We start from the raw sequence: 17,024 nt of genomic DNA, 5'->3' as shown, positions 1-17,024 counted from the left end.
TACGGACATTCTCCGAGTTTCAATCAAGGGAAAAACTCGGGAGAATTCGTAACTCGGGAAAGTGGGACAGGCCCTTAACTCTTCTGATTTTTATGTAATAGCCTTACCAGGATTTGTTTGGTAACATTCTTCCACATTACATATGTTAGTGGCTACATTGTTAAACCTCAACAATGTAACCACTAACTGCAAAGAAAATGGAGGTGAAAAATGTAAACTATATTACAAGATGCCTAGCCAGCACGTTGAAGCCTAGCTAACACACAGAAGTATCTGCCATTTTTGAATGTCCCATTGCATCTTTAAAACTACTTTTTTCCATAACCTATATAAAACCCTAATGTGCTGACACTGTAGCAAATGCTTATGTATATCCAGGTTTTAATATCAAAGGAAGGAACTAAATGGTGATACACTTGGTTTAGAAAAGTTAGTCATTTGAATTATTTATTAACTGAAAAGGCCCAAAATCTGTGTACAGCAATGTCTGAGGAATAATTATGAAACTAAAAAAATCTTCCCCCAAATAAAAATATTTCCACAAAACTGATTTTAAACATTGAGAATGTTATTTGTTTCTGAAAGACATTCAAATCAAAAGTACCAAACACTCTGCAAATGTAACTCTACCTGAGATGTTCACAACACACAGGTTCTTTCTATGAAAATAAAATTGTGTTTCTCCAAATGTTGACATTTCAATGGAAAACTGCATTTCAAACAATAGTTTTAGTTGGTCATTCACAAAATAGAGGAATTTACAAAATTGCAATATGTACAGCATAAAATGTAACCAGTAGAATCAATAGTTTTGTTTGATCATAATTGTCAAAACACTAATCATGATATATTTTTCCCCCACACAAAGTCACTGACCCTTTGTTCAGTTTTTGAAGTACCAACCATACTGCAAAACGTATCCAAGTGGCCTCTCATAAGAATCCAGACACTAAATACTCACAGGTTATATTTCACTGCAGTGTTGATCACGGTTCAAAATAGTTCTTACCCAGGAATTCTCGTTGAAAATACCGAGAGAAGAACAGGAATTCCTGATTCAGAATACTGAATCAGGTAAATAATCAAAAAATTATGAATGATAATATATCATTAACCTGGTAAGAATTAGAATTACAGAAGGTAATACTTTTATTGTCAATTGGGAGTACTATCATGATAAATGCAAATCAAATTAAAAACATATATGTACAGAAAGGATCAACATGTTTTCCACAAACAAATAATCTCAATTAACCACCCAAGACAAGTACAAATAGCTACAGCTCACCAAAATTTTTACTGTGAGGGTATATTTCCAAAAATATATCAACTTTACCATTACTTATGGTCTGAAGTATTTTTTACTTCAGTACCAGCAGTTCTTTGTATTTTTAATCTGGGAGTGACAGCTCGATTATCATTCTTACATCACTCTGGATTTCCATATTCATTCACTTTCCATTTTCTCGTTGACTTAACCTTGAAGTAACATAACATTGGGCAGACAAGTATCCAACTTTTCCATAATAGGTTGGTGTCTTAATCCATCCTTGTATTCGTAAATTCAAAGTGCAATATTGTGTTCAGCCTGGAATTAGGCAAAGTTTTTAGTTGCTCACGTTTAAAAAAAAACCAAGTACTGCGATAACAGCAAAAAAATGGCTTACATTAAAGAAAATGTACTTTAACAGCTGCAATTACACCAGGGGCTATAGATTTGGAAATAACAGGCTCATCAGCTGCTAGATACAAATAATGTGTTCTGCTGGAGTGACAAGATTAATTTTAGTTTTTGGGAGCGATTGAGAGAAGCCATTTAAAGCAGTGATATTTAGTCTATGATACATATTCTATGATACACCATCACTGATCGGGAACATTCTTTAGGGCTACCTCATGAAGAGAATAAAAATTCAAAAACTCTTTTTACATACAATCTTTTTACAAATTCCAGGAACCACCATATATACAGTTTAATGTGTTTTGGCATCAAAAACAACCTGTGATAGACTTTGTATTTTCTCATAACTTTACAGAAGATTCCTATCCATTGTAAAAAATGTATTGCAGGAATATAGCAAATAATCGATCGTATCTTCTCTTTCAAGTGTAAAGAAATGTTATAATGACATTTGCCTCCAATGAAATCTGTCCGCATGTCGATGAAATTGACACTGGAGTTGATGCTACTTAATCTTGCCAACAGGTAGTAAAATGTAATCATCAGCTCTCGATATCTGAGTCCACGTCACTGTCCCCTCCAATGGAATGAAATTCTTCACTATCATCCTCGTCTTCACTCAGTTGAACCTCGTTAAGAACACTTGGACCGTGCCTCTGTTCATCATCCTCCTCCTCCTCCTCATCTGACAACTCATAATCACATCCTCCACTGCTGAAGGTTGTATCCCGAATATTTGACTTCAGTTCAGTTTCTTCGTAGCTCTCATAACTGGAGAAAAATAAAGCTGTATTCAATTTCAGAGGAAAATGATTTGACAAAATCAGGAAACAAGTAAAGTTGGACCTAATCAAGCCATACAATGAATACCATAAATTTGTAAATATCTTGTTAATTTAGCGTACAGTAATTTGTTAAATATAATTTTCTATTCAAAAAACATTTTGATTACATCCCTGGTGCCTGCATGATTTCATATGAAATATCAAAACTGCTCTTCCATTTTATATCTACTTGTTACACTGCAGAAGTGATTGGTTTCAATGCAACTACCAAAGACAAGGTAAAAACTCAACTACTGTAGTGAAGGATATCATCCTCGACACCTATCTGCGATTTTATCCCATCTCTCAATGGTTCCCTCACTACAAATTGTGCCCAGATGATACTTCACAAGGCAGACCAATTTTCTGTTCCATTTTCAAACATTGTAGCCAAATTTTAAATATTTAGATTTACTATTTCTTTCTATCCACTAGCTCAGTTCTGATCACACATCATCAGCCTGAAACATTAACTCTGTCCTCTCTGCACAGCTGCTGCCTAGTCGAGCATTTTTCCATTTTTATTTCAGGTATCCAGCATCTATAGTTTTAGTATTTTGGCCTATGTTTATGTTTACCCACTGGGCAGTTTTCACATTTTGTCTTACCTCATTGCTTCTCATAATCTATGAGTTACTTTTATTAAATGTAGTTGCTGTCCCGCACCACATTATATTCTACCAATGATCCTTAAAACATACTTCTGTGCGTCTGTTACTCAGCAGAATATGTGCTACATCATGATTTGTCAAATTATTGAGATCTCATGTCTGTTAATGGTAATATAGTTAAGAGTAAACCAACTGTTGAACTTTGTAAGTTCATGGTATTCATGGATAAATCTGGGGTGGGAGATTGCAACCTTCACGTGGTCCGCTCTGTTTCGACGAATGCAATCAACCTGGTGTGCACATTCAAATAAGATCAAATAGAGCAAGTTGTCCTGGAGCGTATCGTTGCGTCACAACTTCATTCCCACCTCCTTGCGTATAACCTATTTGAACCCCTCCAATCTGGCTTTCGCCCCCTCCATAGCACAGAAACTGCTCGCCTCAAAGTCCTCAATGACCTCCTCACCTCTGCTGACACTGGTTCCCTCAACATCCTCATCCTCCTCGACCTGAGTGCAGCCTTCGATACAGTGAACCATAACATCCTGCTTACCAGACTTGGGGACCTTGGCATTGAAGGTTCTGCACTCAGCTGGCTCTGTTCCTACCTTTCCAACAGATCCCACTTCATCTCTCTCCATAACCACACCTCTGCTACAGCCACAGTCACTCAAGGCGTTCCGCAAGGCTCCATACTCGGCCCCCTCCTCTTCATCATCTACATCTTCCCCCTTGGTCAGATACTCCGCCACTTCAACCTGGACTTCCACTGTTACGCCGATGACACCCAGAGCTACCTCGGCACCAAATCCCCCCACAACCCCCCCCCCCTCTCCCATATCAACTCCTGTTTGTCAGCTATAAAAACCTGGATGCAACATAACTTCCTCAAACTCAACAGCGATAAAACAGAATTCCTCCTCATAGGCTCCAAATCCACACTCAGCAAAATCAATAACCCCACTCTCACCATCGACGGCACCACTGTCTCCCCATCTCCCCAGGCCCGCAACCTTGGCGTGATCTTTGATTCCACCCTCTCCCTTGAGCCTCACATCCGCCATGTCATTAAAACCTTCTTTCACCTCCGCAACATCGCCAAAATCAGACCCTCTCTCACACCTCCCGCTGCTGAAAGACTCATCCATGCCTTCATCTCCTCCCGACTGGACTACTGCAACTCACTTCTCCTTGGCATCAGCTCCACCTACATCAACCGACTCCAACTGGTCCAGAACGCAGCCGCCCGACTCATCACCCACACCAAATCCTGGCATCACATCACTCCAGTCCTCAAACAACTTCACTGGCTTCCCATCTCCCACCGGATCACCTACAAAATCCTGGTCCTCACCTACAAAGCCCTCCACCATCTGCCCCCCCATATCTCACTGACCTCCTCTCCCCCTACCAACCCTCACGGTCTCTCAGATCCACATCAGCCGGTCTCCTCTCCATTCACAAGTCCATCCTCTGCAGTTTTGGGGACAGAGCCTTCTCCAGGGCAGCTCCCAGGCTCTGGAACTCCCTCCCCCAACTGATCCGCAATTCCGTGTCCCTCACCATCTTCCAGTCCCGCCTCAAGACCCATCTCTTCACCTCTGCCTATCCTTAGCCCCACGTCCCCTTCTCTTTTCATCTGTGCTTGAATTGCCTCATATTGTGTTTTGAATTGAATTCTGTCTTTAATTTGTGTACTAGTCGTGTCTCTACTATTTATTTCATTCCGCTTACATGTTTTTCCTCTACTTGCTAATTTTTTGTAAGGTGTCCTTGAGACTCTTGAAAGGCGCCCATTATTACAACTTTAGGCTGTGCACGCCATATGCAAGAAGACGATGGACAAATCTGAATGCGCATATCCAGAAAACAATAATGGGAGGGGGGTTAATGTTACCTTATATTACTGTCTTCCATGATCTGGGAAGTCTCACCACCATCTCCCTCATAAGACATCATACTCTCCTCATTTTCTATTCCCATGCATGTGTTCTCAGGTATTAGATGAAGTTTCTTTGGTCGCATGGCAGTTGTTTCAACCTCAGAGTCACTGCCACTCTCACTAAGTTGAATGGCTGAATGAAACAAGGAAGGATTTGAATAAACCAACAAATGTTCTTAATACTGCAATATTCAGAGAAACTCATAGCATCTGGAAACAACTCTGCTGCAACTGGAGTATATGTAACATGGATCAATATGGATCAATTTAACATAAAAGTACAAGGAACTGCTATTTGCCAATAAAATAGGAAATCAGCACCCCAGTGCATATTATTCAAAATAATTTGGTATGCCAACATCAATGCACTAATGTTACCTTCCAGAGAGTGGTTGCGACCTGAACTCAGTGTCAAGGTGGGAGAAGCAGAAACTCTCACCGCATTTGTGGAGGAGGATGACTAAATTTGGAGCCTTCCCTCACAGTGGGAAACTTTGATCCCGCTGTGTGGGGATGTCTGTGTTAAAGACTATTGTGTTCTGTGCTCTTTATTATTCGTATGGCTGTATGGCGACTACTAACAATGTCTGCCGGAAGGGAGAGTGAATGCTGGAGCGACTAGCTGCCGCTGCTCTCTCTCCGAATTATGTATTATTGCCGTATATGTTGTTTTTGTTTCATTTAAATTATATATTTGTAATTTGCTTGTTTTAACTGTAAGGTGTCCTTGGGTGTTCTGAAAGGCTCCCATAAATCAAATGCATTATTATTTCAGTAAAACGGATATGTACTTGAAGAGCTGCACCACTACAAGCCAATACCAGAGAGAAGCACATAAGTGCAACAGAATTCTTAAAATGCTTTCAAATGAACCTTATGGTTCAATGTAGCAAGTCCAAAAAGAGTGTGGGTGTTGGAGATGAACCTCAGGGGTGAATATGGGCAAGTGGAATGTGGGAGAGCAATAGACAAGAGACAATAGGTGCAGGAGTAGGCCATTCGGCCAGTCGAGCCTGCACCGCCATTCAATGTGATCATGGCTGACCATCCACAATCAGTACCCCGTTCCTGCCTTCTCCCCATATCCCCTGACTTGATCCTGATTTGGTTAAATTTAGCATAACTATGAAAAAAGGAGAAAGTAGGAATAAAAATTCAATATTGGGCAAAGACCAAAATATGCTTTGGTTAAAAAAGTGGACAGGAAAACACCACTTGAAAGAAAACCAGTGTCACATAAGGGAGACACTCGAGCATGATTCACACCAAGTTCGTTCCAAAAAATAGTAAAGGGCACTTCTCAAATCTTCAAGCCTCAAGGATTTCAAACATAAAGACCAGGCCAAAAAGGCTAGTTCTACATGTAGCTTTGTTACAAAACCTACCATCAGTGGCACTACAGATCTGCCACTGCCTGTGCGTGCGATTCCGGAGGCATTGGGGGGGGGGGGCACGATTAAATGCAGGTTTGTATTGGTTGTCGGAGAGGGATTTCCTCGGGCTGCTAGCTGATGAAGAAAAATTGTTCGCACTTCGGTCCCCGTTTAAAAACAAAAAATTTGCTGGACGATTGCGTCGCTGGATTGAAGTTAAACGTGACTTCTAACGCCTTCAACATCACGGATAGCAATATCAGGACAAAACAAAAGGTATGTAGTTTATTTAACATATTATCTTGCTTTTTGGTGTGGCTTCATTTTAATTTTATGATGCGAAAATTTTTATTTAGGCCCACATACGAATCGGCCGTGTCTTGCTTGCTGATATGGGCTTAAAATTTATGGCAACGGCAACATTCCAATCGATCACATTCCAGAAACATCCACTGTCAAGATAATCAAATTCATTCTTTTTTGGCACAATCATGTCATAAGAACATCTAAATCATCTATATTTTACGTTATTGTCTATCCATGATCAATATTTTCATACTAAATATCCACAGTACAGTTTTAGCCAGATGTATTGTGTAAAAATAAAGATTTTGATTATCTTGAGAGTGGATATTTCTGGATTAATTTATGGGAGTTCCTTCCATTTGGCATATAAATTCATGACAAAGTGAGATTTAAAAATCATGTTATATTGTGAATTCTTATGTGAATGGGATCAGTTTATTTGTTATTTGGATACTTGGGCTATTTAAATTTTTTTGCCTTTTCTTAAGAAATGGATAGATGTTTAGATCTAGTAAGTGAATTTAGATGAATTTAATTAGATGAATTTAATTGATTTGATGAAACTGATGAATATTATTTTTTTGTTGGGTATTTACTATTTGTTTTAGCGTTTAACTTTATTATTTCTACCATTTTTCTAAAACTGCTAATAATAACAACTTGTTTTTGTTAATGCTGTTCAGTGTTTATTTTCTTTACATTTTTAACAGATGTCTCCGAAGAAGAAATGCAAACTTGTCAATCCAAATGCCCAGCAAAAGAGGCTGATTTAGACAGCTTTCGCAGAGATTATCCGAATTTGGACTATTCCAAATGTGATGATCTACAGGACATTCATAATGGGAAAGTAGTGGGCAGAAAGGCATGTGATGCGTGGTTTGAAGAGCAAAAACTTGAAGTTTACAATGCCAAAATTGAAAAGTTAAGGAAAAACAAGGTGTACAGCTTATTGGTTACAATCTGAGGAGTATGATGATGCTACTGATTATGATATGCCAATGTTCCAAGTAGCAACTGATCTTCTCCATAAAGACTTGGTGTTTTGCTAGAAATTGTAATTTCTTTACCTGTCTGTTATGGACTGTTACGGACTTACAGCATATAATACAATAATATTAAAGTTCTGATCTTGAGAATACCACATTTTTGAATTTTCAAGGCAGTCTCGGTGTTTATTACTATTTCCGTCACCACGGTCAATTTTGTAATTAGCTACAATTAGGTTACTAACTAATTATATGCTTTAATTTCAGGTCATCCACTTAAGATGTTTCATATTTGTTTCAGAATGTTTCAATCTATAATAACTGAAAATTTCATTCAGTTCTCTTAATTTTTAAGAAAGTTATGGGCTTTTGACTGTCCTCGATCACAGCTTTTGTGTTGTCAATGGAAAAGCAATAGGGAACAAGATGCTAATTTCCGAGTATGAAAATGACCATAATTTCTTTAATACTGAAGATATGAAAGTGAATTAGGTATCAAATTAAAGTTCTTTTTATGCTTTATCTGATGGGATAAATTACAGGCTTGATTATTAAAATCTCAAAATTTTGTAGCATTCCTACTACATGTGGTACCAATTAGGAAATATTATTATTATTTATATTTATTATTTGGAAGAATATTATTAATCTAGAAATCATAGTGGCAAACAGCATGGAAATTGTTGCATTGGCCCACTGAGTCTGAGCCAGCTATTATGCACCCATTAATTGTATTTTATTTGTAAATATTACATTTCCATCAACCCCCAGATCATACCATTCACCTGTACACGAGGGTTACAGTTGCCAATTAACATCCCATCTCACAAGTCTTAGGGACAGGAGAAGAAACATGTGCCTCTACATGGTTACAGAACAAATGTGCAAACTCCATGCTTACAGCACTAGAGGTCGGGATTGAACGCAGACTGCTGGAGCTGTCCTAAATGGTTCAAAGTTTGATTTAAATTGTCAAAACATCAAGGAATAGTATGGAACATCCTACTTACACGAGAATGGATTGTCACCTTCTTCCTCTTCACTGTGATCCTCATCCTCTCCATCTGACATCAGTAAATCTTCATACAATATACTTGCCTGACGATGTGGTACAGAGATCTCATCCTCATCTTCCATTTCACATACTCCCTCAGATACTTCCTGTCACAGACCACAGAATATTTATGGTTAAATCAGAAATGTACAAAATGTAATTCAAAATCAGATGAAACATTCAAGAATCATAATGAAATATTACATGCAGAGGATGGTAAAAGTCACTTGCTGGGGCAGGGGTTTTTGGTTTGCCATCATCATCTTCCTCAAAACCTTCGACATCTACATCAGATTCCTCCTCACCTGTTCTTAAGCGTCCCTCACGGAAATGTCCCTAAGAAACAAACAGACGACATGAAACTTGAAATACTTTAAAGGACTTTCTGCCAGTAGAATCTCTGGACCAATCCATGGTCAATGCAAAGGAAATTGTATTCATCCAGTGACTTAACGAGTTCTACTTTTGGCTTCACTATGTGTTTTTAGAAAATATTTAGGGGAAAAAAAACCCTTACAATTTCTCTGCAGTGACCAATGCTATGTTATATGTACAAATGGTCAGACAATATCAGGATTGCTGATGTTAGTCACACATTTTGTTAGTGCTGAGTAATACCCTTTTTAAAGAAGATAGAATCTGATTAATACCCTTTTTAAAGAAGATTGATCTTGATCCAAAAACATCTGATGATTTCTGAAACTTTGCAGTAGCTTTGATGAAGGAAATTTGATAGTTGGTAAAAATTCAATCATTTGGAAATAATAAACACTCGGTGTATATAACCCGACTGAAACCCTAATTTCAATAACCCAGCAGTATAAAGTTCTCAATCCAGCCTCAAAGCTCCTGACTGTCCTTCAAGGCTATATATTGTAAATATTTATATTTAAGTTGGAAATATCTATTATATTTTTAGCCATTTTAAGCGACAGCAATGTCATTGAGTGCATAGTAGTATTTTAATTCCATATTCAAGTTAAATAGTACTGTAATGTTTTGATTCTGCCCAAGATAATGATGTGTACTGTGAACAAAACAAAATGTTATAGAGTAACTTTATCAAAGATTAAATCAGAATTAGTTGAGCAGTACTTCAGGCCTTGGAGAAAGTGAAAAAGCGCATCATGCTGATTTTTAATTATTCAAACAAACTAAATATAGCCTGGTTTTGTACTATTTCCAGAATTATCCAAGTAGTTCGACTTAAGGGCCAGAGCTGTAACAGAATCCATTTCTATAAATGCAATAATTTGGGCTTAAAATACTGTTGAATTCCAGGGGGATCATGATGATTCTGAAAAATAGCAGAATTGCAGAAAGCAAAAAACAACTTGCTATTGTTAAGGCCATACAGAGTTAAAGCACCAAAAAATTTCACTATTTTAACCCTGGCATGAAAACAATTACACGTTGTGAAAGAACAAAGGAAGACGAGAGAAACATTTTGTATCGTAAATCATGAAATTACCCAGGCAAGAATATAAACCAATTAAGAAAACACATATATACATCAAAAGACACTAAGTGCTGGAGTAACTGCGGGTGAGCCAGTATCTCTGGAGAGCATCCAGAAATTCTGCCTGACCCACAGAGTTACTCCAGCACTTTGTGCTTTAAAAAAAAAATGTAAACAGGATCTGCAGTTCGTTGTATCACCTTGTTTTAAGACTCACCTGAGGAGTATGAGGCCCTGGGGTCAGTGGTTCAAGACCATCAAATTCTGCAGCATCAAGCGCAGCCTCCTTGGCAGAAGCAATGTCTTTTTCCAGTTGAGTCAGGTGTTCATCATACTATTTTTTTTTAAATGAAAAAAAATCAAAAACAAAATGAACCATAGTGATCAGCTAAATTTAAGCTGTGTCAACTATTTCTACCTAAGATATAGACTTACTTAGAACCATTCCACTTGATTCAAGCAGACTGAATTTGAAGTCTGCTATAAACCATTACATTAGCTACAAATAGTTCTATTGAACTGCCAATGTTGACTGTTCCAAGTGTACTTCAGAATTAGAGACGTAAAGGTATGCAGATAAATTAATCTGTGTCTTCTTGTGGCCATGCATGCATTTTACACACTTGAACTATTCTTATTTCGAACAGCATTGTGGATTTTGATAATTTTATGCAATACAAAGAAAAAAAATGATTTCTACATAGATTAGGCAAAAAAAAGATTTGCCTCAATTTAGCTTCCGACAAATGGAAATTGTTGATATTTGTTATCTTGGGTTAAGTATCAGATCTAGTCATTTAGTCATGTACAAAAGGTATCTCACTGCCTTTTAAACTGTGCTCTTTCAGGAAACTGGGGAGGAAATGTGTGGAACACTATTAAATGATAAATCACAAGATCGCAATTTGGAAAGGAAAAACCATCATTAACAAACAAAAGAAAGGACTTCCAATAAATTTCAACCAGGTGACAACAATCAGAACGGTTAGTCATACAGAATGGATCAGGCCGTTCGACTGAATTCGATCATGCCAACTAAGATGACCATCCACACTAGTCCCACCTGTCTGTATTTGGCCTATATTCCTCTAACCCTTTCCTATTCGTGTATCTGTCCAAATATTTTTTAAATATTGTTATAGTATTTGTCTCAACTACCTTGTCTGGCAGCTTGTTGTGTATACCCACCACCCACTGTGTTTCTTAATTCACTGATTTTTATTCCTGTGAAATTGAATTTAAATTAAGGATTTTTGAAGATTTCTACCTCAGACAAAGTCTGATGACAGACATTCACAATCTCCTGGCCAGTTTTTGAATATGGACTATCTGTGCCTGCAAGTGAAAAAAAAGAAACAATTGGTTAGTTTACCTAGGACACTCGCCTACCATACAAGTAATCTCCATTATAAAAATAGAAAAGATGAGGGTATTGTTATAGAATCATTGAGAGATACCACATGGAAACAGGTCCTTCAGCTCACAGAATCCACACCAACCATTAAGCACCCATTATTATAATATTTTGCAGCCCAAATTCCCATCAAACACTCAGTAGATACTACCTCTCATTTACACACTAGGGGCAAGTTACAATAGCCAATTAACCTACCAACCCATGTGTCTTTCAGATGCAGGAGAAAACCAGAGCTTAGAGGAAACGCACATGGACAGAGAATGTGCAACTCCACACACACAGCACCTGTGGTCGGGACTGGCCCTGGATCACTGGCATGTTGAGGCAGAGGCTCTATTATTTATGTCACTGCTCTCTGCTAACTTTGTAAGTTTGGCACATGGTACTTTATGCTAAGATTCATTCTAGTATTTATACAAAGATAAATGATTGTCTTTTAAAAACAAAGTTGCACAATGACAATTGATATTAAACTTTCAGTATGTTTTAAGTAAAGATTGGAATCCCATACTTTATTCTGGATGTATGACCAGATAGATTATGAAGCTCACAAGTATCTTTGTTAATAATATTTATTTTGAATATTGTGCATAAAATGAAAAGGTGATTGATTGTAGGGAGTGGGAAACTAAATACCGAGAATGAAATAAAAATTGAAAATGCTGGACATACTCAGCAGGTTAAGCAGCATCTGTGGAAAAAGAAAAATACTTAATGTTTCAGATTAAAGACACCTCACCTGGACTGGGAAAATACGTTGTTTTATATTGCAGAGGGTAGGGAGGGATTGACAGGACAAAGAGTAGGGCAAGACCTGGGTTGTCATGAGCATGCATTATACACATCCAGTAAATGGGTTAAAGTGGGCAGTTAGAGAAAGAAAATGAACAAAAGCTATGAGATGGAGAGTGGGAATACAAAGAAACATAAAAATTTCAAAGTGCACGGTTGTAGGACATGCCCAGCAGGTCACTGTGCTAATGGAGAGTGAAAAACAGAGCCAATATCACAAATGGATGACGGAGAAAGCAAATTACCAGAAATTATAGAATTTGATATTGAGTGGGGAATGCCGCAACATGCCAAGATAGAAAGTGAAATGATGTTTCCTAAGCTTACAGCGGGTCCCCTTGTCACAGTGCAGGGGTTCATGGACAGTTAGATCAATGAGAGAGAAAGATAGAGCTGCTAGTTACCCCAGTATACTGAATGCAGATGTGCTGCAAATAAGTATCCAATCTGTGTTTGTTTTTTTCAAAGTAGGGGGTTCACCAAATGCAGTTCACTAGATTTGAATCACTCCTTCACTTGGATAATGTTTCACGAATGGCAGGCAACACCCATAAATGGCAGGCCACACTCTCCATATATGTTGCCACATCGTTTTGGCCTGTTAGTAAGTTTGCTGATTCGCTTCTTATTTTTCTGCCCTCCCTCCATCACCCCACCCCAGCCTTGCTTGCCCTCCAACTTATGAGTAAAAGAACAGGCAGTTAAGATATTTACCTCAATATTTAAAATCCCAAGATCCCATTTGACAGCCTTGGTTCCGTGACAGCAATTTTGCCTCTGTGGCAGAAGGTCCTGGATTTAGGCACCACAACAAATGCATTCTGACAGGCATATTGCACCCCTTCGGGATTAATTGTCAAATCAAGCCCCAGTCTCCCTCTGAAGTAAGTAAACTTGTCACATTCTCCCAATGCTTTGGCCACCATTGATTGCCCCAATTGGCTGGACAGTGGTGCTCCACAAAGCCATCACACAATCTGCAATTTGTTTCTCCTGTATAGTAGAGGCCATTAGTACTGGATGCACTATTTAGATTGGAGGAACTACAAGTGAATTACTGTCTGATTTGGAGGTACTCTTAGGGTACTTGGATGGGGGGGGAGAAGATTAGTTAAAGTAGAAAGTAATAAGGTCTTTAAAATGCTCAGAACAGCCTACTGATATTGTCATTTACAGCATTCCAGTTAACCTTCCAACATTCCCTTTTAATCATTATCCTGTTGGACAGTAACATATTGAACCAATGCATAGAATCAGTTCTTGTCAATGTTTACTCTCCCTCTCACTAGATTCTCCTTTCATCTGTACACCATCAGTCACGCAAATACCATTGTGATCTATTACTCTAACATTTATCAAAGGATTTATTTTGTGGTACCTTCAAAAAATGTTTCTCGAGTCAAGGTGATCACAAATCCCCCAAAACAGACTAGCCTCTCCTTTTTACAACAATTAAATTGTAAAAGGGCTATCCTTTTCCATTTTCCGGTTCATACCATATCCATAATGAGGACAAGCCAAGAGGAGCTTGAGATACATCATGGAAACAGGCCCTTCACAGCGACCATCGATCACCCGTACACTAGTTCTATGTGCTCACACGAGGGACAATTTAAAGCCAATTAACCTACATCTTTGGAATGTGGGAGGAAATCAGAGCACCCGGAGAAAAAACATTTGCTCACAGGGAGAACATGGAAACTCTGCACAGACAGCATCCTTTAGTCAGGATCAAATCTGGGTCTCTTGTGCTGTGCCACCCTAGGACTTGAAGTGGAAAGGATCTGCAAAAATTGGAAGCAGTCAGCTACATTTTGTTTCCATTTCATAACCATTTACATGTCAGTACTGTAAGCGTTTACTGGTGGTCATATTTGGGAACATTTTTGCTTGCAAAATTATATTCTTTTCACCCACTGTTAACTCCCATCCACCTCTTCCAGAATCCATGCCTCGAATTACAGCTGCACAAAAAAATGCACACCAAATCAACAAAACATTGACAATATAGTGATGAAATAGAAAAAAGGTGCAGGAGTAGGCCATTCGGCCCTTCGAGCCAGCACCGCCATTCAATATGATCATGGCTGATCATCCAAAGTCAGTACCCTGTTCCTGCTTTCTCCCAATATCCCTTGATTCCATTAGACATAAGAGCTATATCTAACTCTCTCTTGAATACTTCCAGTGAATTGGCCTCCAATGCCTTCTGTGGCAGAGAATTCCACAGATTCACAACTCTGGGTGAAAAAGGTTTTCCTCATCTCAGTCCTAAATGGCCTACCCTTTATTCTTAAACTGTGACTCCTGGTTCTGGACTCCCCCAACATCGGGAACATTTTTCCTGCATCTAGCCTGTACAATCCTTTAAGAATTTTATATGTTTCTAGATGATACCCTCTCATCCTTCTAAATTCCAGTGAATATAAGCCCAATCGACCCATTCTTTCATCATATGTCAGTCCCGCCATCCCGGGAATTAACCTGGTGAACCTATGCTGCACTCCCTCAATAGCAAAAATGTCCATCCTCAAATTAGGAGACCAATACTCCAGGTGTGGTCTCACCAGGGCCCTGTACACCTGCAGTAGGACCTCGTTGCTGTTAAACTTAAATCCTCTCGTTATGCAGGCCAACATGCCATTAGCTTTCTTCACTGCTTGATGGAACACTAATGAAAGGACAGGCCATGTGTTTTACCATTATATTTGATGCTGTTTGACAAAACCAGTTCCACATCCTGCAGGAAAACGTCACGATTCTGATATTTGTGTTTAGAAATATTCTGCAATGCCAAGAACAAGGAAACATTTTAATAACTGCAACACAAAGAAACAATCAAATGCATACATTATGCACAACTATTGCCAAAAGATTTTCAATTTAATTTTCATACCTTTCTCACTGATTCAAGGTCCATTGGATTTATAATTACTTTGTAATAATCAGGAACAAACTTCTTATTAACGGGATGATGAAAGGGCCAGGACTAAAAGATGGAAAGAAAATTGTTCACATCATTACAATACATGTTTAATTTGAATGTGTGCTTTGCAAAAGACAAAGAAACAGTCTGACTTACATCTGCAACAGCCATCATCTTTTGAGTGACAATATTATCCAGTATGAAGGAGAATGCAACCTGGTCATCGTCATCCAGAAGAGGATTGATGGCTTTCTCCAGGCGGACCAGTTTATCTTCTTTCTAATGAAAGCAATTAATATTTTTATTATAATAGACTTCTTCCCAACTGATACCATCATATTACAAACTAAGTGAATACAATTTCAAGTTCTAAAGTTGGTGCCAGGTATTAGGAACAGAATTTTAAAGCCCTAATTTAAGTGATATTCATACCTGGATTCTCTTCATTTAAGCCAATGGACGGGAACGGAGAGAGGTGGAGAGCAGACTTACCTAATGTTCAAAAGACAGGCAACTGTGCCAGAGATTTAAGCAGTACATCTCGGCTCACATTCCTGTGCAGCATTAAACCAATGTAGGTGAATGTTATACTGTGGTACGATTTTAAAAGAGACGAGGGTAACTCTCGCTAAAGCCCAGGTCAATATTTATTCTTACCCAACATATATAATACTAAATATCCGTAATTTACTGCCTTAATTTGGATAAAGTTGCAGTCACGTTTAATGATGATTACTCTTCCTAGGGGCTTTTGGTTGGAAGTGATAGATAGGGTCATTCAACCTCTGGATGTTGAGCAAATGAGTAATTCAACATCTCAAAAAATTATGCTTGAAAAATGGTCAATTTGATTCTCATCTATTATAAAGAAAGCTTCCGCATGTGTATAGAATTCTCACCAACATTACATGAGAAATATTTTAAATGACAATAACTGCTTGACAGAAAAGTTTATTTCAGAAAATTAACACATGGAACATAACTCTTCTTTTATATGTACCTCCAGTTTTATCTAATTTTTTACACATTTTAAAGTCTGATCTTAAATTGTAAAAAAAACAGCTGCTATGGGTTGCAATGAGAAAGTGAAGTGGTACTAAATAATCCAAAAGCACAATGAAGCTGATGCAGTAAATCTGAAATGACAACAGTATATGCTGGAAATACTCATCTGTGAATTGAGAAACAAAAGTTTATATTTCGGATCAGTGATCTTGCAACAGAATCGAGAAAGGTTAGAAGAATTTCTTACATTTCCCAGTTCTGATCAAAGGTCATTGACAAACGTTTCTCTTGCCTTGGATACTCCCTGACCTGTTAATTATTCCAGAACAAGGGGTCACAGTTTAAGGATAAGGGGGAAATCTTTTAGGACCGAGATGAGGAAAACATTTTTCACACAGAGAGTGGTGAATCTCTGGAATTCTCTGCCACAGAGTTGAGGCCAGTTCATTGGCTATATTTAAGAGGGAGTTAGATGTGGCCCTTGTGGCTAAAGGGATCAGGGGGTATGGAGAGAAGGCAGGTACAGGATACTGAGTTGGATGATCAGCCATGATCATATTGAATGGCGGTGCAGGCTCGAAGGGCCGAATGGCCTACTCCCGCACCTATTTTCTATGTTTCTATGTTTCTATTCCCATTATTTTCTGT

At 38.3% G+C, this 17,024-nt stretch overlaps 1 protein-coding gene across 3 annotated transcripts in view; it reads right to left on the bottom strand.

Moving 5' to 3' along the window:
- Positions 1 to 416: 416 nt before the first annotated feature.
- The window catches only part of taf1 (TATA-box binding protein associated factor 1), an 81,840-nt gene continuing 65,232 nt past the window's right edge, over positions 417 to 17,024 (bottom strand). For 2 of the 3 annotated variants that reach the window (XM_033030614.1, XM_033030615.1), the window contains exons 32-40: positions 15,528 to 15,650; positions 15,342 to 15,434; positions 15,146 to 15,230; positions 11,504 to 11,571; positions 10,454 to 10,570; positions 8,982 to 9,113; positions 8,734 to 8,884; positions 5,014 to 5,191; positions 417 to 2,452 (exon numbers count right to left, since the gene is read on the bottom strand). In XM_033030614.1, coding sequence (XP_032886505.1) covers positions 2,224 to 2,452; positions 5,014 to 5,191; positions 8,734 to 8,884; positions 8,982 to 9,113; positions 10,454 to 10,570; positions 11,504 to 11,571; positions 15,146 to 15,230; positions 15,342 to 15,434; positions 15,528 to 15,650 — 1,176 coding nt within the window. In that variant the 3' untranslated portion in view covers positions 417 to 2,223. The remainder of the gene's footprint in view (positions 2,453 to 5,013; positions 5,192 to 8,733; positions 8,885 to 8,981; positions 9,114 to 10,453; positions 10,571 to 11,503; positions 11,572 to 15,145; positions 15,231 to 15,341; positions 15,435 to 15,527; positions 15,651 to 17,024) is intronic. The other variant, XM_033030616.1, reaches the window with a different exon arrangement.

The sequence above is a fragment of the Amblyraja radiata genome, chromosome 12, assembly GCF_010909765.2.
Source record: "Amblyraja radiata isolate CabotCenter1 chromosome 12, sAmbRad1.1.pri, whole genome shotgun sequence".
Classification (NCBI taxonomy): Eukaryota; Metazoa; Chordata; class Chondrichthyes; order Rajiformes; family Rajidae; genus Amblyraja; species Amblyraja radiata.
Note: the sequence above shows the minus strand (reverse complement) of the source record. Positions and strands in the feature narration are given on the sequence as shown.